The 20,428-nt window shown below is 48.1% G+C and overlaps 2 protein-coding genes and 1 long non-coding RNA gene across 4 annotated transcripts in view; all 3 read left to right on the forward strand.

Annotated features, from left to right (window-relative positions):
* Positions 1-229: 229 nt before the first annotated feature.
* On the forward strand, positions 230-4,076 carry RPL6 (ribosomal protein L6). Its single transcript, XM_048323173.1, has 7 exons — positions 230-313; positions 871-1,122; positions 1,213-1,311; positions 1,700-1,843; positions 2,720-2,768; positions 3,298-3,482; positions 3,874-4,076. Exons 2-7 carry the CDS (start codon positions 871-873, stop codon positions 4,024-4,026), a joined length of 882 nt encoding a protein of 293 aa, XP_048179130.1. The 5' UTR covers positions 230-313; the 3' UTR covers positions 4,027-4,076.
* Positions 4,077-5,468: 1,392 nt separating this feature from the next.
* Positions 5,469-8,740, forward strand: LOC125335571. 2 transcript variants are annotated; one of them, XR_007207485.1, is made up of 2 exons: positions 5,469-7,396; positions 7,677-8,740. It is a non-coding gene; the product is annotated as an uncharacterized LOC125335571 (long non-coding RNA). The 2 variants fall into 2 exon arrangements; XR_007207484.1 differs by having other exon boundaries at positions 5,469-5,889.
* Positions 8,741-17,025: 8,285 nt separating this feature from the next.
* Positions 17,026-20,428, forward strand: part of HECTD4 (HECT domain E3 ubiquitin protein ligase 4) — a 66,879-nt gene continuing 63,476 nt past the window's right edge. The window contains 1 exon segment of the mRNA XM_048323184.1: positions 17,026-17,278. Within this exon segment, the coding sequence (XP_048179141.1) occupies positions 17,108-17,278 (171 nt within the window). The 5' untranslated portion in view covers positions 17,026-17,107.

Here is a 20,428-nt window from a genome sequence, read left to right on the forward strand (position 1 = left end):
CGGCACCGGAGCGCCGCGGCACCGGAGCCTCGCCCGCGCAAGGGGCAGGGCGCGGAACCGGCCGTACCCTGAGCGGACGCGAGTTAAGCGGCCGCGGCGCGGCGGGGCCGCTCTCCGGGCCGGGGGTCCCGCAGCGCCCGGAGCGGGCGGGGAGTCGGGTGTCCCCCTCGCTGGTGACCCGGGGCTGCCCCGGGCAGCGCGGACCCTCCCGGACTACGAATCCCATGGTGCCCCGCGCGGCGAGCTGACGTCAGACGCCGCGCTGTCCTTAGCCCGCGCACCCGGATGTGAGTCCCTTTTGCTCCCCCGGAAGGTGAGGATGGCGGAGTTGCTGCGATCAGCGCCGGGCCCGCCGCGCTCCATCCGCCGCCATCCGCCCGCCGGCGGCCCCGCCGCGGTTACAGGCGCGACCCGGCAGCCTCGGGGAGCGGCGGGGGGGCGCGGGGGCCCGGATGGGCGCGGGGTGCGGAGCAGCGGGAGTGTCGCCGGCCCGGGCGGGCCAGGCCGCGGCGGGATGCGGAGGCCGCGCCGGAGCCTCCCGGGAGCTGGGCTGGGGCTGGACGGGGGAGGCCGCTGGGGCCGGCAGCCCAGCGGCGCCGGGGCATTCCCGAGCCGGAACAGAGGTGGCTGCAGAGTCGGGGTGTGTTTGCGTGTTCCCGGGCTTCCCACCGAGGAGCGCTGGAGCTGTTGTAACCAGAGAGCAGGAGCATTTTAAGTCATGTAGAGGCACGCAGGGAGCAGCGCTTGGTCAGCCATGGCTGGAGGAGGTGGCTGACAGGTACTGCAAAAGTGTAAAGGATGGTTTGGATTATTTTATTTTGTTTTCTTTGCTCTGTAACAAGCCCTAAACCCTGCTGTTTGTGCTCGCAGATGGCGGGTGAGAAGGCGCCCGCGGAGAAGAAGCCAGCTGAGAAGAAGCCGGCCAAGAAGAAGGCAGGGGAGAAGAAGCCGGCGGAGCAGAAGCCAATCCAGAAGGCAGCAGGGGACAAGAAGAAGAGGGTGAAGAAGTACCATGCCAGCCGTAACCCCACCCTGGCCCGGGGCATCGGGAGGTATTCCCGCTCAGCCATGTACGCCAGGAAAGCCTTGTACAAGCGCAAGTACACAGCCCCAGAGACAAAGGTAGGGTGGGAAACGCTGTGGGAATAATCGTATTTGTTGTGGTGCTTTTGGTTTGGAGTGTGCTGAGTTTTCCTTGTTCTTTGCACACAGATAGAGAAGAAGAAGAAGGAAATGCCCCGTGCCACCATCACTAAGCCAGTGGGTGGAGACAAGAATGGAGGCAGCCGGGTGGTTAAAATCCGGAAAATGGTATGGAAAAGCACTGGGATGCTCGTGGTTGGGTCCAGGTAGCTTTAGGCTGGGTGATGAGCCTCGGGCCTGGGGGATGTGGGGACCTCAGCCTGTGCTGTGCTTCATTGTTGGCAGCTCTCCTTGAGCACAGACCCAGCGTTCTTGGGAGCTGGTGGGAATTTAGGTGGGAATTCTGTGCCCTATGTATTGCTGAGGTGGAAGCACACACAAATACAGAGCTGGACTCAAAATATTCCAGGAAACACTCTGTGTGTTCCCAAGCACTGGCTGCAGCAGAAATCCTTCAGCAAGCTGAACTTCAGGGAAACAGGGACAACCTTTCTGAGGGTTGTCCTGCTGTCCTGTGGAACACAGGTGGTACAAGATGTTTGTCCTCTTTTCCCAGCCCAGGTACTACCCCACGGAGGACGTTCCCCGGAAGCTGTTGAGCCATGGCAAGAAGCCGTTCTGCGAGCACAAGCGGCGCCTGCGGGCGTCCATCACCCCCGGCACGGTGCTGATCCTGCTCACCGGCCGGCACCGCGGCAAGGTGGGCACAGCTGCTGGCACAGGGGTTTGGCAGCATTTCAGCCACCCTGAATTTCTCAGCTGATTTCAGCTGACTCTGTTCGGCCACTGGGTGCAAATCAGGGGCTTCTGTCTGGGTGTTTTCCTTGTCCAGCCTTTAGGGGAGGCAGAGTTGAAATATTTGTTAAATTTAGGTTGTTCTGAGGAGAGCTGGAAGTAAAACAGGCTCAGCCAGTTGCTTGGATGACATGAAAGGAGTCTTGCTGCAGTGTAGAGCAGTAGAGACAGTGCCTGTTTCTGCAGCAGCAAACACAAAATTTTGTCCTACGGTAGTTACTGCAAAGGAAAAATTAAGAGTTTTATTCTTAATCTAATTATCAAGGTAACACTGGATTGTTACATTGGGTTCTCCATCCTCAGGATGGTCACCAACACAGCAGGCATCCTTTATTTTCTTGAGGTCTTTGATGTCATACTCTGTAAAGAATGCTGTCAGAGAAGGAAACCTTGACCAGAAGGAACGAAACACAACTGGGGAATGGCTTTAACCATGTGATGTCTTTGTGGTGTTTATCCAATTCCTGCCTGTAACTCGTACAAAGGATTTGGGTGATGGGATGGCTGCTGCCATCCTGTAGGATGGGGGAAGAGTAAAGCTGGAGTAATTGGCTTTGCTCAGCCTTGAGTGAGGAAGCTCATGGAGAGTCACGCTCAGTTGGAGAGGAGTTAATGAAGTGCTGGAGCTTGGATCACAGGGTGGCAGCTCCTCAGGTGGCACAGCTGAGCCACACCTGGAGCACTGTTAGTGCTTGTACCAGTAACAGAGTACAATTCCAGTTTGGCTGTGGTATGGAAGCACTGGGACCTGAGGATTGATACCACATCTCATTTTTTACAGCGTGTTGTGTTCCTGAAGCAGCTTGATACTGGCCTTCTGCTTGTTACAGGTAAAAATTTTTATTTAAACATGATATTTTTGTTTTGGGGGGTTCTGTGAATTTGGGGTGGATTTTTTTAAGTTTGTTTCTGGGGTCGGTAGCACAACAGATCTGCATGTGTTTGCTTTGGCATGTCAGTGTGGAATCACATTTTGTGGTGGAGTAACCACTCCTGGAGGTGTCCAGGGAATGATAGAATGTGGCACTCAGTGCTCTGCTCCAGTTGATGAGGTGGTGATCAGTCAGAAGTTGGACTTGATGATCTTGGAGGTCTTTTCCAACCCTAATGACTCTGTCGTTTGTGACATTGCAGGGAAGTGGAGGGGAGATAATTAAGCTTCAGTATCTGACTACCTGGAAGAGCTCAGGAAGTAAATTTTTGTATTTAGAGGGCTTTGAGGGCTTTGACTGTTGAGATTTTAGCTGGAGGCAACTCTGAAGGAACTGGTCATCACACAGACTACAAAAATTCAGCTTCAAGGCAGCGGTTTTCACCAGAAAAGCTGACTTTGTTCTCTCTTGTCTTCTCTGCCTTCAGGCCCCCTGGCTGTCAACCGTGTCCCTCTGCGTCGGGCCCACCAGAAATTTGTTATCGCCACATCCACAAAGGTGGATCTCACTGGGGTGAAAATTCCCAAGCATCTCACTGATTCCTACTTCAAGAAGAAGAGGCTGCGGAAGCCCAAGCACCAGGAAGGAGAGATCTTTGACACTGAGAAAGAAGTAAGGGACAGGGTGGTTCTTTCTTTCTCAATGCTCCTGGATAGGCTGGAAAGGGGGAATTAGGAGGAAACAAACGGATTTTAAGTGGTCATTAATAAAGTGAGGTGATGCCATTAAAATGAGGTAACCTCCCTTTTAAATTTGGGGATTTTTCTCACAGGAGAAGGAGTGATTATTCCAGATAAATGTCTTTTTTGACCAAGAAGCACCTTTACTGTGTTGGCTCCAAGGGGTGCTTCAGCACTCCACCACCTTCCCATTATTTAGAACAAATAGAGAAAAGATTTCTTGAAAATCCCAAAACTTAGGGTTTGCCCTGAGTTTTCTCCTCTCTCTAAAGGATTCTGCAGTTGCTCCCCAGGAATTTGATGTTGTTCTTTGTGCTTTGCAGAAATATGAGCTGACAGAGCAGCGCAAGGCAGACCAGAAGGCCGTGGATTCCCTGATCCTGGCACGGATCAAGAAGGTGCCTCAGCTCCGGGGGTACCTGCGCTCCACATTCTCTCTCTCAAATGGAGTTTATCCTCACAAATTGGTGTTCTGAGCCTTCTGGAAGCACCACATTAAACTCCAAGGGAAAAAAAGAAAAAGCAAGGATTTGTGGTGTGTTCATTACAGTCTGTCACAGCAGGTGTTTTTCACAATTCTTGCAGTGTATGTTACTGTGGGTTAAACTCTGAGGGGCTGCAGGTAGTGACCAGAATTTGGAGTGTGCAAAGTTGGGAGGTAGAAGTTTTGGCTGTTCTAGTTTTGTGGTGTTTGTTGGATTTTTTTTTTTAACTACTGAACATAAACAGAAATTCAGCTTAACTCTGAGTGAGCTGGGGAGGGATCCTGAAGAGATTTTCCTTCGGGAATAGCAGATAATGCTGGGCTGACACAGTACAGGATAAAATCTGGATAAAATGTGTGTGCTGAACCTCAGCAAACAGGGAACTTTCTAGAGGTATTTCAGGAGCTATGCCTTAATTTTGAAGTGGAAATGCTGGGAATACTCCACAGTTCTGCAGGATAACTTATTCCTGAAACTAAAAAAATACAAACTATATGTCCCTTTCCTGTTCTTCATCCTTGTGGGATGTAAGGAGTATATCCGCTTAGAACAGAAAGCAAAAGCATGATCTTAATTCTGTAGGCTTGGAAATCAGTTCAAAAACAAGGTGCTTCTGTGAAGGGGAAGTATTTTTGTATCCTGGGAGACTTCTGGAGTCTCTACAAATTTTCCTATCTCAAAAGGTGGCTGAAAGTGAGCAGAGAAAGTTCATCCTGTGTTTCCTTTGTGTTGAACTCAGCAGAAAGCAGTGCTCTTACACAAACCAGGGATGCACAGATCACCAAGTCTGGCACTCTGGAGCTCTTCCTTAGCCAGACTTCTGCAGGAATCCAGGTTTATGTAACTGTACCATCTGTCTGCCCAGTAATTCTGAGCTGAAGTAGCCAACAGGGTTAGACTTGGTAAGAAATAGAGATTTCATCAAATTCATACAGGCTCCACGGAAAGAGGGTAGGAAAGGGAGGGATACAACCCTCCCTGAGGTGGAAGCCATGCTCAGTGGGAAAGAGGAATTGGGCTTGGAGTGCTCCAGAGGCAGTGAAAGAACTTGGACATCTGTGGAGTACCTGGTTTGCACCAAGGGGCTGTGGTCTGGTGCTGGTGGGTGTTACAGTGTGTGGAAGTGAAAGCACTGGGCACTCCCACCATCCTCCTGTTGATAATTAACAGGCTGGGAGATCTGGGGGTGTTCACCTGGAGAAGGGAAGGCTCCAGGGGAACCTTCGAGCTCTTTGCACTGTCTAAAGAGGCTCCAGGAGAGCTGGAGAGAGACTTGGGACAAGGGATGGAGTGACAGGACAAGGGGGAATGGCTTCCCACTGCCAGAGGGCAGCATTAGATGGGATACTGGGGAGAAATCCTTCCCTGGGAGGGAGGTGAGGCCCTGGCACAGGGTGCCCAGAGGAGCTGTGGCTGTTCCATCCCTGGAAGTGTCCACGGCCGGCTTGGACGGGGCTTGGAGCAACCTGGGATAGTGGAAGTGGCAGGAGTTGGAACAGGATGAGCTGTGAGGTGCCTTCCAAGCGAAACCAGCCTGGAATTCTCTCTGAAGTATCAGTGAGGCTCAGCAGAGGGAGGCAGAGAGCTGCCTGTGTCCCGGTGCAGAATTCCTAGCCTGGCTGGGAGGTGGCTCTGTGCTGTGTTCTGCCCTGTGTTCTTTATTTTCCCTGCCATTGGAATTTTGTCTGTGATTTGTTACATCTTCTCTTGTGTGTGGTTTGGTGGATAATGGACTTAGTCAGAGGTTTTTCAGTTAAAAGGAGTTTTTCCTGCAGTTCTGGAAATGGCCTGTTGACATGAATCAACTCTAAAAAGATACAGAAGGGTTGCACTCATCCCCCTGCAACTGCTAAGGTAGGTCTAAGAAAAATCTTAACCAAATATGCTTAGAAAGTTCACTTAAATTAAAAATCGTGTGTGGGAACACTGAAATGGGGAAAGCCCCATCCAGCAAGTAGAATCAAAAGAGTTCGTATGAGCATGGGGTATTGTAGTCTGCAACCCCAAATTCAGTCACACACTTGTGCTCTTGAGGGAAAACTGCAGCAGGTATTAATGCTCCAGTCATCCCCTTCCCTCTGGGAGTGGGGAAGTTGCAGTAACAAAATAGCCCCAAAACCAATTGGGTGTGGAGATTCAACCATGTTCTCTGGAATTCCTGGTTGCTCTGACACATTCATTCCTCCTTTGTGGATCAGGAGACACCTGGAACCATTAACCTTGTTTGCTGGGAGGGGAGGCTCTGTCTGCCAGTGTGCTGTCAGGAAGTGATTTGGAAATGGGAGTTGCTTATCAATAGATGCTGGTCTGCAGCAATGGCCTCACGTGCTGCCACTGCCCCGTTCCTGTCACCTGTGTGACGAGGTGCTGACAGTAACACACCCTGCAAGGTGGGGAGGGAGGAAGGAAGGGAGGAATCTCTCTGCTCCTGTCAATCCCTGAGCTGAGTCACTGGCCCAGCTGGATGCCAGTGTCACACCAAGGGATGTGGGAGCAGAGAAAATTGGAACACCAAATCCTGCCTTCCCGAGGCTGAGCAGCTCCTCAGGCTGTGCTGCAGCAAATGGAGATGGCAAAACCCTCATGTTCCATAAGGAGAGGCAGCTAGTGATCAGCTGTGATGTGTCTGTCTCCAACCTCCCAAATATTTTCCCTGAATTCTGTGAAATCTGCCTTCTTTCTGACAAGCTGCAGGGTGAGGGATGGCAAACAGGAAAAACGAGGCCTGTCCAGGTGACCAGCACAGAGGGATTTTTCAATCCAGATAATGCTGGCCACTACCTGAGCACCACTTGCAGCACATAAAGAGCCTTTGTGTGTGTTCTGGCTGTGCCCAGCATTTCCCATTCCCAGCATGTGAACAGTTCTGCAGCCTGGGCTCGCTGAGTCACTGCTTTTTCCTGGGCAGCCCCCACAGAAGAAGCCAGAGACATCCAAAGCCTCCATCACCCAATGAAAAGTGCTGGAGATGTGCAGCTCCAAAAATAGTGACAGACTCAACCACAGCAGCACTTCATTAGCATCAAATGTGCTCTTTGCTTCAGCTGCCTAATAAAGTGATGTGTAATTATAATAAAGCATCCTTTGGAGAGGAAAGGGAGAGGGATGTTGGCTTTCCCAGGGAATTGATAATAAGATGTGATACCTTGTTATCTCCAGGCACCTATTTTTACCTGGCAGCTGTGCAGTGACCTGGTGGCTGCAGTTCCAGCCCAGTGAGGCTCTGTCCAGCTGCCACGGTGGGCAGTGGGCTCAGGGAGGCAGACTCTGCCTTTGCCTGTGGAATGAGGATCCTTCTGGGACCAGGATCCTCAGGAGAAACTGAGGCTGATCTGCAAGACAAAGTCCTTTCCAGTGCCAGGTTTGTAAAGAACAGTTACCTGTGGCATTTCAGCTGTGACACTCTTGGGTTTGACCTTAATTAAGAGAAGGTGCTCTGGTATCTGGAGTGTGAAGGTGCTTTCATGGGACTGCCACACCTTTTGGGCCAGGTGGTGAGGAAAATTTGCCAGATTCCCAGATGTCCAGTGGCTGGCTGCTCAGTTCACCTGTGCTGTAGGATGTGCCTTGTTATGAAGGAGAGACTGACCCTTTTTCTCCCAGCATATCCCACCTGATCCATGCCCTCTCTCTCTCCTCAGAGTTCAGAACTGTTGCAGAAAAAAAACCACTCTGGATGTTCCCACGAGCTCAATAAAGAATGATCAAATAAATGCCAATCCTATGGATACAGCATAAAGAGCCTCTGCTCCTATCCTGGTTTGGGAAGAGGAAATGAAGTTCCCAGCCACTATTTACCTGTTAATTTGATTTCTCCAGTTCTCCTGCATTGCAGGCTGCACTAAGCACTTGACAACTCATTGCTTAAGCAATTAAAGCAATTAAATACTTATTTTTCTAAGGATCTTATTCATAATAGTCCTTGCTATGTTTTGTTCTGGAAGCCACTGGTTGAGCAAAGACAGGCAGTGCCTGAGTCACTGGGCCTGGGATAGTTGCGTGTGGAATTTGCCATGGGTGCCAAGGAACAACCAGTACATTTTTCTTTATTTAGTTACTTTTTAATTATTTGTTTGTTGTTTGGAGTGTTTAGACCAGAGCAGTCTTAACCCTCTCCCAGATATCAGTCAAAACCCCCATTTTTGTCAGCTGGCTGGCTTTTTTTGGCCTCATTTTATGTATTTTTCCACCCCATTATTTGAGTGTTTATCTCAGGGGAAATGACTTTGCCTGATGGATTGTACACAGAGCCAGCAGCTTCTCTGACCTAAGCATGGTTCACACTCCACCAGACATAAACACTTATTAGTTGTAATAGTGATGAGGAGAGAGGAAGCACAGTAGTGAAAAAAGGACTTGAGATGAAAGAAATTCTATGGTTTTTTCCTCAGCAATATTGATTTTTTGTGCGATCCTGAGCAAGTAACTTATTTTCAGTGAGGTCTGGGCTCCCATACTGCAGAAAGCAGAAATATTTTCTCATGTCTGGTCTCAAGAAGTGCTTTCAACTTCAGAAAATGTAAAGTTTATGTCTATTTTCTAAAGTACATAAAAGAATAAGTGTCTGCTTGGCTGACACTGAGAGGGGACTGATCTTGTTCTATAAGCTCATATTAACATTTCATACTAAAAAATTCAAACATTGTGTTGTGCTGAAGACTGGCACAGGTGGCACGAAGAATAAATGTTTTCATAGTCTTATTTATCAGTTTTAATGTCATTTTTTGCAGAATTTAGGCTGTTTTATTTGTACAGGGCAGCAGAGCTCAAAGATTCAGAGACTCTGGAGCCAATGTGTGTTTCTGCAGTTGCCTGATTAACAGTTCCTGGTGCTTTGCCTGCACCAGGTTTTAATTGGTTTTAATGATGATCACAACCAGCTTCTCATATTTTACATCTGCTGGGCACTTTGGCCTTGTGACACCCAGCACAGGTAAAAAGTTGCCATTAGAACACCAAGAAACCACACAAAGGTAAAATGATTTCTCCAATCCATTGGAATAAGCCAGTGGGATGCAGAGAGCCACCCCAAGGAACACAAGGAAAGGCTCTAAATCTCATGGAGAAAATAAAGATTAAACCAGAAGCAATTTCATCTTCATTTATGTTGTCAGTCCTAGTGGATGTAGAGGTTTTCCACTGGCCTGACAGATGCCTTAGGATGTGGTTGTTTTCAAAATTAAGGCTTTCAAGTATCACCATGTGCTGTACATGGGATCCTGTTGTTCAAAATGGCCATTTTCACAAGAGGAAGTAAAACCGAAGATAAAACGCACAAAAGCAGTCCTTGGTTCACAAGGGAGGAAGGGCATTTTTCAGAATAAGGCCCTAAAAAGAGTGATGCACCCTCAAAATGATGTCACCATTCAAATTCCTGGTGTGAGTGTCCTCCTGAGCTGAAAGGAAGATCTCTTTTGTGGAATTTCACAGAAATTGGTGGGGAACCAGAATTCTTCCTTCAAGTAAACACAAAAAGCCTGACCAAATGCCCCTGTGGAATCAGGGAACTGAAAGCACAGCAACTCTTGCTCAAAGGAGAGGCACATGGCAGAGCCCCTGTGCATTGCACCTTGTCCACACGGCTTCCCTGAGGCCTGACAAAGTGCAAAAAGGAGCTTTGTGTTTGTGGGAGAGAAAAAAGCAAACACACGCCCAGAGCAGAGCATGGAGGGAGAAAAGGAAAACTGCTTTTTGAGGCTCCTGATGCAACAGAACCTTCGAGAGGGTTGGGGTTTTTTGTTCAAATTCTGGCTTTGGTCAAAGCGCTGAGCATAAAAATGTGTGGTTTATTTAATCCAACACTCCAGGAAAGACTTGCCTGCTTTGTAATTAAACAGAACTTCATCAAGGCAATGTCTCACATCATTCTGTAACTGCCTTCTAACACAGACAACCCATTAATCCTCAAACTGCCTGACAGCTTGAATAAAAAATATAATTAAAATAATACAAATAACAGCACAAATTGTGTGGTTTGGGCTCCCTTGAAATAACTGCTGATTTCACAAGTGCCTGAGAAGGGTGTCCCAGTGTGAGCCAGGCAGTGCAGCTGCTCCTGTGGATTTATAATTCTCATTAGAATTTCTATCACTCTGCCCATCCTGTCACCCTGAGCTTCAACTTTTCATGTCATTCAATTGCCACCACCCCAAGCCTGGGCAGACTGGGTAATCAAGCCTAAAAAATGGCTTTTTGATGTGTTTGTCAGGCCCAATCAAGAGCCACATGATATCAGAATGGAGCCCAGCACAAACAATGTGGTGCCTGTGCTGCAGGAGGAGGGCTGGGCTCTTGTCACCTGTCTGGGAAATGATAATCTCATGGAGGGGGAGATGCTGGTGGCTTTGGGTGACTGACAGCACTGCTCTAGTTCTCCTGTTGATTAATCGATTGTCTGTGAGTTTATTTTAGTTGAAGTTTAGTTCTTCCTGGTTTCTCTGTAGGCTGCTCGTGATGTTCTTTTTAAAGAAACACTGTGCTGTTGTTAAGCATAAAGTGAAGGTTTATGAAGCAATTCCTACTGCCTGTCAGGACCAGGATTTCATAAGCACAGGCCATTCCACTGCAGCACCATAAACTCACCTCTACCACATCACAAATGAAGAAACTCTCCTACCTGTAGCAGCATGAAAAGATTTTCAACCATCCTGGCTTCCCTCAGGGGCCAGTCCAGCCCAAATGCGGAATGATGAACTATTTGGCCTTTCCTGGTTTGTGCCATCTGGCTGGAAGGAAAATAGGGAAAAATAGGTGAGTCACTCAATTAGTGGCTCTCAGTTTTGGGTTTGTTTTGAATGCCTGTCACCACTGAAGAGAAAATCAGCACAAACTAACATTTGTTTGGGTCAGGGATTCACTGCCCTGCCTTCCTTTTGTGAGGAAAAAGGGTTGGTAGAGCTGCAGTGCCTGCGCAAACCTGCTAATTAGGAATTCACAGCCTTGGAACTGATCTATGAATTGCAAGTAAAAGACAAAGATGATGAAAGTTCAAAAGCCACCTCATTTATAATCCTCATTTAAAGTCCTGTTTTGGCTCTTCTCTTTGGTGTCCTTTTGGTTCAGACTCTCTGGGGACACCTTCCACCATCTCAGGTTGCTCCAAGCCCCCGTCCAACCTGGCCCTGGACAAGGGAATTGTCCCAAAATGCACTTTTCCCCTGGAATGTTATATTGCAAATGTCATCATTTCAGTTTTTTATTCTGATTGTGATTGAACATTTAAAATAAATATTCTGTGAAGTTCTGCCCAGATCTCAGCTTTGACCAATGCGTGCACGGAGCCATCCATATGGGGAGAGAGAACTTTTCCAGGGATATCAGTTCTGGAATTTGGCCATTACAGCTCTTGTTCAGTGTGAAGTAATAGGAATTTCCCCTGTGTTTAAACCAATCCCTGTTTGAGGGAATCCCTCAAACACAGGGATTGCAGGATTAGTATTTCAACCAATTCACTTGGGAAATTAGAGAAAATTCTTGAAATAAAAATGTAGACACTCAAATTATTTCTTGATAGGCTAAGAGAAAACCAGATGATGACACTTTTTCTTTCCAAGGGTGTTAAATAAAATTTAGGTAAAAGATGGGGTAAATCTGAAGGCAGAGATGCCACCTTGTAATGTTTACATGTTTACAATATTGAGCAGAATATTGGAGCAGGTTTTTTTTCATTTATTTATCCCTTGTGTTACTGCACCAGTTTTCAGAGAGGTTGAATTTTAAAACAGCACAGAATAGCTGTATTTAAACCTATCTATTTTTGGATAGTAATAATGAGTCTTCTGAGACATTCGAGATTCAGAAATTCAGGACAACCACTCAGGGATCTGCTCAGCTCCCAACCACTCTTCCTCACTGATGGGCACCATTTAGGTATTTCCCTCCAGAAAAGACTATCTGAGTAAGAAAATGAGACCTGAGATTAGGGAGAGCACTGTTAAATGCCAGCACCTCAAGGGACATGAGGACAAGTTACAGAAAAACCCAGAGGAAAGATCAGGCTTCCAGAGTCCATGGCCTCCAGAGAAAGTTTGAAAGGACAGGGATTATTCAGTACAGAGATGATGGAGAGGAACTCTGGTCACAGCCCTCATGAGTGAAGACAACAGGGGAGGGAGGAAATAAACTGTTCTCCGTGCCTGCAACAGCTGGAAAGTCAGTGGAAAGGGTTAAATTGCAGTAGCACAAGTTCAGTTATGGATTAGGAAACTCCCTAAAGGTAAAGACAATTCAACAATGGAAGAGACTGAACAGAGAAGCTGTGGCTGCCCCATCCCTGGAAGCGTTCAAGGCCAGGTTGGACTGGGCTTGGAGCAGCCTGGGATAGTGGGAGGTGTCCCTGCCCATGGCAGGGGGTGGAATGGGATGGGCTTTAAGGTCTCCTCCAACCCAAACCATTCTGGATTCCCTGATTCTGTGACTGCAGATGGAGTCTCCACTGAGATGGGCCAGGTGTGGGTCACAGCACTGCATTGAGTTGTCTCTGAGAAAACATTCCACCATCTTTATTATGATTCCATAATTTACATGTTTCCTGTCCAATTTAAGTAAGGCCATGTTTGCAAGATAGTGATTCATACTCTTGTTTCCTATAACTCTTATTCATTTCAATAAAAATATCTTTCTATTTGTTCTTCCTCCCTCAAGCCCACCTTGCAATCTTCAGCAATTACTGCTCTTCTAAAAGAGAAAAATGTGAATATTTCCCTTTGCAATTAAAATAAATTTCTGAGGTTTGGAATTATTTTATTTCAAGGTCTGGTTTCTTCCTTCTCTGTCAAACACTGATTTTTTCTCCACTTCAGTCCTTTCTAAGCGTTACTTGGAGAAACTGTATTTTTTAATCCCGGATAATGTGCCAGGAAATGCCAGTATTGCTTGGGTAGTGGCCTTATTAATGATGGCATTTGGGCTCCCTAAATAACAAGTACCAGGCAGAGGAGCCAGGATTCAGGGTCTGCAAATCTGCTTAGTGCAGACCACATAAAAATAGCAACTTGTTTTTCTTTTTCACACATTTCTTAGTGCCACAGTGGTCACTGAAACTGGAAGCGTCATTTCTAAATGAACAGGAAGATGCACAGCAAAGCCTTGGGATGAAAAGAGTGCTCCCCACACATAATAGCTGTTCATGTAAAATTAAACTGAAGGGTGAGACAATGTTGCTTTAAATGCCTTTACATAACAGGCAAATTCCAAGAAAGAATAGGGAATTTCCATTTGCAGCTCACAGGAGTTAATTTTTGCCCACAGACCACGAGCATCTGCTAAATCTCAGTATCTGTGGTGTCCAGAGAAGCACAGGGACACAGGAGACCTGCACAGGAAGGAGCTGATCCCGAAATCCTGCCACAAGAGGTAGAGGTAACCACAGCAGCTCAAAGAATGCTCAACGTCTGCCCAAAAACAATGGAAAAAAATGCAAAATAATGGAAGCAAAAGAGTGGCTTTCTGCAGGAGCCTATTTACAAGTTGAGGGTTTTATTCCTTCAGCTTGATGATCTGTGTCACAAAGTTATCCTGGTCTATTTTTTAAGTCTTCCCATAAAATAGACCAAGACTTCTTTGTAGTTGCTGCTGTACCCCTCTGACTGCACATTGAAGCTGCAGTGGCTGACATTTGCTGGTGACAGGCAGAACACAAATATTATATTTTTTTCATTACATTACACAACATCTTCTGCAGCAGATGCCAGGCAAACTGCATGGAGTTTGCTGCATCCAGTACAGCCCTAGGACTGAAAATTCCATGTAGGAAGCTATATCAGCATTCCATTAATTCCTGAATGGCAGGCACTTCAAATAATTTAGGAAATCACATTTACCAGTGATTATTTTATTTACCTGCAGTGAGGCAGGACAGGGCACATTTCTCACTTTTATTCCATTGCATTCATTCAATAACTGCTTTTTAACTTTGAATTGTCAACTCAATAGAATCCAGAAGAACTCCAAATAAGCAAATCAATAACTATAAAATGGTGAATATCCCTTCTGCTCAGCTTGGGAAGTCTTCACACAGATATGGCTAAAAGGAGGATTTCCAAAACACCTGCACAATGTGCAGCTCAGAGCCAAGGGAGCTGTTTCCACTGGGGGCAGCTCACGTTACTTCCCACAGAAACCCACATGGATTAGGATCCTTCCTGGGAGAAACTGTCACAAGAAAAAGCACAGACCCTGCCAGGGAATAATGTGGCCACACATCTCACTCAGTGCCTCACCTGCTGGGGAAGTTTCCAGAGCTTTGCTCGCCTCTCCTGGCTCTGAGTCAGCTCCTCATTCCAATAAAAGGCCTTGGCTTGCATCCCAAGGCAGTGGATTGAATCCACAGCCATGTCAAACACGGATTCTCCATGTGGGAGCTGCTGTAGCAGCCACATTCCTCTGGGATAAAGCAGTCCAGGAGGCCTTGGAAAGAGCACGGGAGAGCTGCAGACAAAGAATTCTCAGCCTGGGGTCACCCAGCCTGTGAAACAGCCCTTTAGAGAACAGGTACATCCAAACCTCTGGAAAACACTGCAAACCCCTTCTGCTGATGTCCTTCACATTGCTTGTGAAGGGAGCATCCCTTTTGACTCCCAGCTCTGCCGTTTGTGTTGATTTTGTGGAAGATCCTCAACTAGCACCGTGATAGTAGTACCACAAGATCTAAAGATGGAATTTATTTTCTTTTGGTGGAATGTTACTCCCACTAAAATGCACACACGCTTTGTGTTTCTCTCCCTCTATTCCCTCTGTCACGTGTGGATGAATGAAAACAATGCAAAACTCCCACTCTGGTAACAAAACAATAACACCCGTGGCTGTCTCCCCATGAAATGTTGTGACTAATCCAACCCCAGCAGCTTTTCCTTTGCTCCAAGGAACCTTCGGGAGCCTGGCTTATCTCCCCTGCCAGCACTCAGCTGCCACGTCCCACCTGCCATAAAATCTTCCAATCTCAGCATTCCCTCTCTTCTGAGTCCTCTCAGGGCTCAGGGAGGATCAGGGTCCGTCTGCAGCCATTGTTCTCTCTGTCACGTCTTGACCAAAAATAACAGATGCCTATGAAGCTTCTCCCTCATAAAAACCTTTGATAGCAGCTCTGCACACTCTCCCTGTTCAAAAATTACTGCAGCACAGAGGCAAATAATATCTGTTTCTAGAATAAAACCAAGCCTGGAGACTCTTCTACTCTCTAACACATGAATAGCAGGGATGTCCCACCAAACAGTGCACAGAGCTATCACACAGATCTCTAAATTACTGCTTGTGTGAACTTACCTGAACCCTGTGTCAACTGAACCGGCCTCAAAAACAAGCTACACAGTGGTGTGAGTGCTCACAGTGCTGAATCAGTGCTACAAAAGGCCTTTGAGTGGGTCCTGTGTTGAGTGGTCACTCATTACATGGAAAAAAATGCTTCTTCTCAACCAGATTTAATAGGATATTAATCTACTGGCGGTAGATCTCGTTTTACTCCAGCTCTGAACAGGCTTTTCCAGCAATAGCACAGCACATTTGTTATAATGCACTAATATGTTAAATAATTTAATCTGATCAAACAGGTAAATAAATGCGTAGAGCTCCATCTCTGTTCAGTTGTGAACAGTCACTGTTCCATGAAAAGCAGACATTTGCAATGGGAATCCCACAGCAATTACCCACTAAAACTATTTAACATTTATCACCACGTCTCTCTCATTAACATGATTTGTCTCAGCGGCATGTCCTTTGCTGAACATCCAGGTACAGCTGCCTGTGACACTGGCTCAGGGAGAGGTCTGAGGGAACTGAGGGTGAAATTAGGCTGAGAAGGAAGTATCAATTTCCTCTGGATCCCCTTTTTTTCCACACCTACTGAGGTGTTGCAACCCTTTTGCTTTACACCCTCTGGAATGCTCGGTACACAGAGGTATGGATTTTGAGGGACATACCTGCTCGCTCATGAGTCCTTTGGGAAAAGCTCCTAGAGAGGTGACAGGATTCCTGCAAGGAGTTGACGGAGGGGGACAAGGGGAAGGGAGAAAGGGAAATCATTCTGTGGGGAGACAGAGAAAACAAGGGTGAGCAGAGGTGCAGGAGAGGAGAAACAACCATGTCAGGAACGTGAGGGACCAAGAGGGATTAGCCCTGGAAGGATATGCGGAGTTTCAGAGGGGCTTATGTCAAGCCAAGAGGGTTGAGAGGGAAACTGAGGGGAACAGCACTGAGGGAGCAGCTCTCGGTCCGGGCAAATGGTGGCGGGAGGTGAAGGGCTGAGGGAGCGGCCATTGCGTGAGGGCGAGACCCCGGGGCAGCGCTGAGGGGAGCAACCCCTGGGGGATGAGGAGAGGCGCTGAGGGGAGCGCCCCGCGGGGCGGGTGAGACACTGAGGGGAGAACCCCGGTACGGGTGATCCGCTCCCCACGATGAGGGTGAGGCGCTGAGGGGAGCGCTCCCAGTGCGGGTGAGACACTGAGGGGAGAACCCCGGTACGGGTGATCCGCTCCCCCCGATGAGGGTGAGGCGCTGAGGGGAGCGCTCCCAGTGCGGGTGCGGCGTGCTGTGCCCGGTGCAGGTGACCCGCTCTTCCCGGTGCGGTTGATACACTCCCCGCGGTGCGGCTGATCCGCTGTGGCCGGTGCGGGTGAAGCGCTGCCGGGAGCACACGCGATGCGGTCCAGCCGCTGCCGGGAGCGCCGCCGGTGCGGGCGGAGCGGCGGGAGCGGCCCCGGGGGCGGAGCTCCGGCGTTGGGGGCGTGTCCCGGTGCCCGGGGCGGGGCCCCGCGGGCTGGGAGGGGGCCGGGTGTATTGTTCCCCGCGCGGTGCATGCCGGGCCCGCCTCAGCCCCCAACATGGCGTCGCGCTGTCAGCGGTGTGTGTGAGGCGGGCGCGGGACGCGGGGCTGCGGGCGGGCACGGCGGCTCCCGGAGCTCCCCGGAGCGCCGCCGCCGCGGTGGCAACGCGCCGCTCCTCGCTGCTGCCCGCCGCGCCCCGGCTGTCCGGCGCCCAGGCCGCTGGGGACGCGCCTGCCCCCGCCCTGCCCCCGCCATGGGCGGGTAGCGGGACCCGCCTCGCCTCAGCCCTGCGGAGCCCCCCCGCCCTCCGCGCCATGGGGTCCCCGGCGGGCGCCTCGGCGGCCGCGGCCACCGACTCGGCGCAGTGGCTGTCGGTGAAGGAGGAGACCATCTTCCTGCACGACGGGCTGATCCGGGTCACCGACCTGGCCGAGCTGCCCAGCGAGATCATTGGGGTGGCCGAGCCCGGCGACACCGAGCTGGAGGTGAGGCGGCCCCCCGAGCTGAGGGGAGGGACGGGGCAGGCCAGGGGGTGAGGGGGAGGATGCCCTCGGGAAAGGGGCACGGTGGCAGCAGAGGCCTGAGGCGAAGAGGACGGGGGGATGGGAGATGGGGGTGCAGGGAGGATGACTAGGGGAGGATGGGGGGTCGGGATGGAGGATGCTGGATGCGGATGCAGGCTGAGGGATCTGGAGTACGGAGCCAGCCGGTGTCGAGGCGTTCTGCTTGTCTTGAGTCAATCTAATTTATTTCAGATAATAATGAAAGTGGAGCTGGGCAGGAGGGTGGTGAGGTGTTGATGTAAATGGAGGGTGAAGTATTGGGGCGTCCTCCTTGTTTTGGATCCGTAAGGTTTGGAAATCAGAGCCGCACTCACAGATTTCAGTGTGGCCTTTGGCCCGTTTATTTTTATGGAAGGTTTTGTATCTTCTTGCTGTTACTTTTGGACGGTTTGTAATTCATCAGCCTTACAACGAGATGCTCAGGGCTGCCCGGGTGTTTTAGTCAGCTGTTGACAGTGATCATTATTACGGAGCCGGGAGGGCAGCCCAGATTTTCATCCCAGCTTTTTACCTTCCCAAAGCTGCCCGTGGTGTTGGCTGCAGGCAGGCGGTGCAGCTGTTTTATCTTAGGAGGAGCCGCTGAAGGACTGAATGTCACGGATTATAGGTTGCATCTATTTTGTAGACTGCATTTTTTTTTTTTTTTCCCCCTGTGTGCCTCCCTTCTCCTCTTTCACCCCGCCCTCCTCCCCAGCAATGTGGCTCGCAATGACACAGGGGCTTTGTCACCGGAGCTGAGCGGTGGGAAGGGACAGGGGACGGTCCAGCCGGAGCTTTATGTCCGGGCTGTGTTTGGTCCCAGGCGTTTTAGGCCAAAAAAAAACGCCTTTTAGTGAGGCTTTAGCTGCTGTCTGGGGTGTTGCTGAGAAGAACCCACGAGCAGTCCTGACAACATCATTGTTCATCGGGTCACGTGGAATCTTTATGGGGTTTGGGGAAACTTCTCCCAGCCTTATTTATCTAAGAAAAGATATATTTTGCTGAACGTGCGTTTTTTGTCCTGTGTGTTGGGACACTGGCATGGGAAAATCAGCTGCTCTCATGAAATGGATGTTGGCAAATATCACATGAACAGGAAAAGGGAGACTTTTAAGGTGGCTGACTTATCTCTGCGTGTATAAACATGGAATGATTCTCCCTTGTGATCAGAGTTGCTCTGGCATTCAGTGCAGCTTGGATGCAAGAAAATATTTTGATTCCATGACATAGTTCTAGAAGCAGCATTGAGTCTAAAAACTGTGCTAGGAAAAAAACATGCTCCCACAGCATTTTTCATGTTATAGCATAAGAAAGGAGGATATCCTTTAAAAAACAAACAAGACCTTATTTTAAGATCTTGCCAGGCAGGCCAGAAGTGTGTTCCAGCCTGAAACTTGACACACAGCTTCACTTGACAAACACTTCAGCTCTGGAGAATTTTTTGTTAGTGTTAGGAATGTTCTAAAACTCCAGTTGTTTGGGAGAGATAGGAATGGAATTGGTGCTACTGTGCCTATATTTATTATAACGAGTGTTTCAGCAATCCAGTGCCACTGATTCACAGCATTTTTCCTGCTCCAGAGATTCTTTTCCTGTTGTTCATGTTGGCAGTGCAAAACTTTAAAATAAATAAGTAAGTAAGACTTTTTGCTGTGGTGCTTATTTCTGATCAGTACTGATTTTGACTTATTTTGATCTTTATTCTTAAGTCACAGCTTATTCAAACCTTTTATTTCTGTCCACTAATAGAATTGATGATCACAAGTGATCAATTTATTTTTAAGCTACCTGCAAATTGGTTTAGAGTTTGGTGTTGAGAGGGGAGGGTTTAAAAAAAAAATGAAAATTCACATGGTGAAAATGTAAAATATTTAGCTCATAACTTTTCTCTGCCTTTTTTTAATGCTGTTTTTATTTAAATAAGGGGCTACTTTGGTGATGTGGAATGGCCTTGAGGAGCCATTTTGTGGAAATAGGTGCACACATCTGATGGAAGCGTGGCCATGCAATCGACTGCTACACAAGAGCTCATTTACACTCTTTCTACTCCTACTTGCAGTGTAATAAATATCTTTGAAAATGGTCCAAACAGAAATCTCTTGGGATGTGCTATTGGCCAAGGGTAGGAGATGCTGCAGCTGCTGCTTTGATTAGGAAACTTCTTTAATTCACTTCTTGTGCTTCATCAGTGGTGGTCAGAAGCCTGGCTGAATTTCTGAGCTGAAGTGCTTAATTAAAAATGTATAATGTTTAATATTTTAATGGGTATTTTTTGGGTGGAAAAGTATCATTTTGGTCTGTTTTGCTTAAATACCCGTTTAATGAGCTTATTGGTGACTAATGTCAGTGTGTTTGGATGTGTTTCCTTTGTCCTTCTGTTCAAAGGTTCTGTCTATTTATAAAAAGAAAAGCAGAGGAAAAAATGTTTCAGTGCTGGTGTTATGCCAAGAAAGGCTTATAAAAACTTACTATTTTGTTATTTTGACTCCCATGCAGCTTTGATTTTATCTTTTTGTATATTTGTATACAGATCTATTTGTACATATATATTTTATTGGTAGGTTACAAGAGCCCTAACCTTCTCTTTCAACTTGTTCTAGGAGTATGTTTAGTTTTAGAGAGTATGGAGGTTTTTCCTTTGTTTTTTATTTTTTGTGATGATGTGTGCCAACTTCTTCGACTGTCTCAGCATATTTACAAAAAATGAGGTTTTTTTTTTTTTAATTCGATAGAATTTTGTAATGATATGCATGAAACGGCCGCTCCTGGTGCGGGTTTTCCACTAAAATCCTCTAGTCAGGAGAGACCTGGATTAGTCAGTGATTACAGAAGCCTTTGGACCCTTGTTTTAAACCCTTTCACACAGAGAAATCTTTCGAAGTGCAAAGTCTTCTCCTTCTTGGAGACAGCCTTAGGTGACAGAGCTGGAGGTGTTGCCGTGACATTTTGGCCGGTCAGTGCTCACCCAGGAGGGACATTCAGTGGAGGAAGAGCTGTTCCTTAATGTGCCCCAGTGGGAACTGCAGCACTTCCAGAACCTTCCCAACCACGCATCTTTCCTGGCGTCAGTTACCCCAGGAGCCTGGTCAGGGT

The sequence above is a fragment of the Corvus hawaiiensis genome, chromosome 18, assembly GCF_020740725.1.
Source record: "Corvus hawaiiensis isolate bCorHaw1 chromosome 18, bCorHaw1.pri.cur, whole genome shotgun sequence".
In the NCBI taxonomy this organism is placed as follows: Eukaryota; Metazoa; Chordata; class Aves; order Passeriformes; family Corvidae; genus Corvus; species Corvus hawaiiensis.

Coding starts and splice junctions, on each gene's coding strand:
- RPL6 (XM_048323173.1), top strand. CDS start 871: ATGGCGGGTGAGAAGGCGCCCGCGGAGAAGAAGCCAGCTGAGAAGAAG. Junction 1,123..1,212: donor ACACAGCCCCAGAGACAAAG/GTAGGGTGGGAA, acceptor CTTTGCACACAG/ATAGAGAAGAAGAAGAAGGA. Junction 3,483..3,873: donor TCTTTGACACTGAGAAAGAA/GTAAGGGACAGG, acceptor TGTGCTTTGCAG/AAATATGAGCTGACAGAGCA.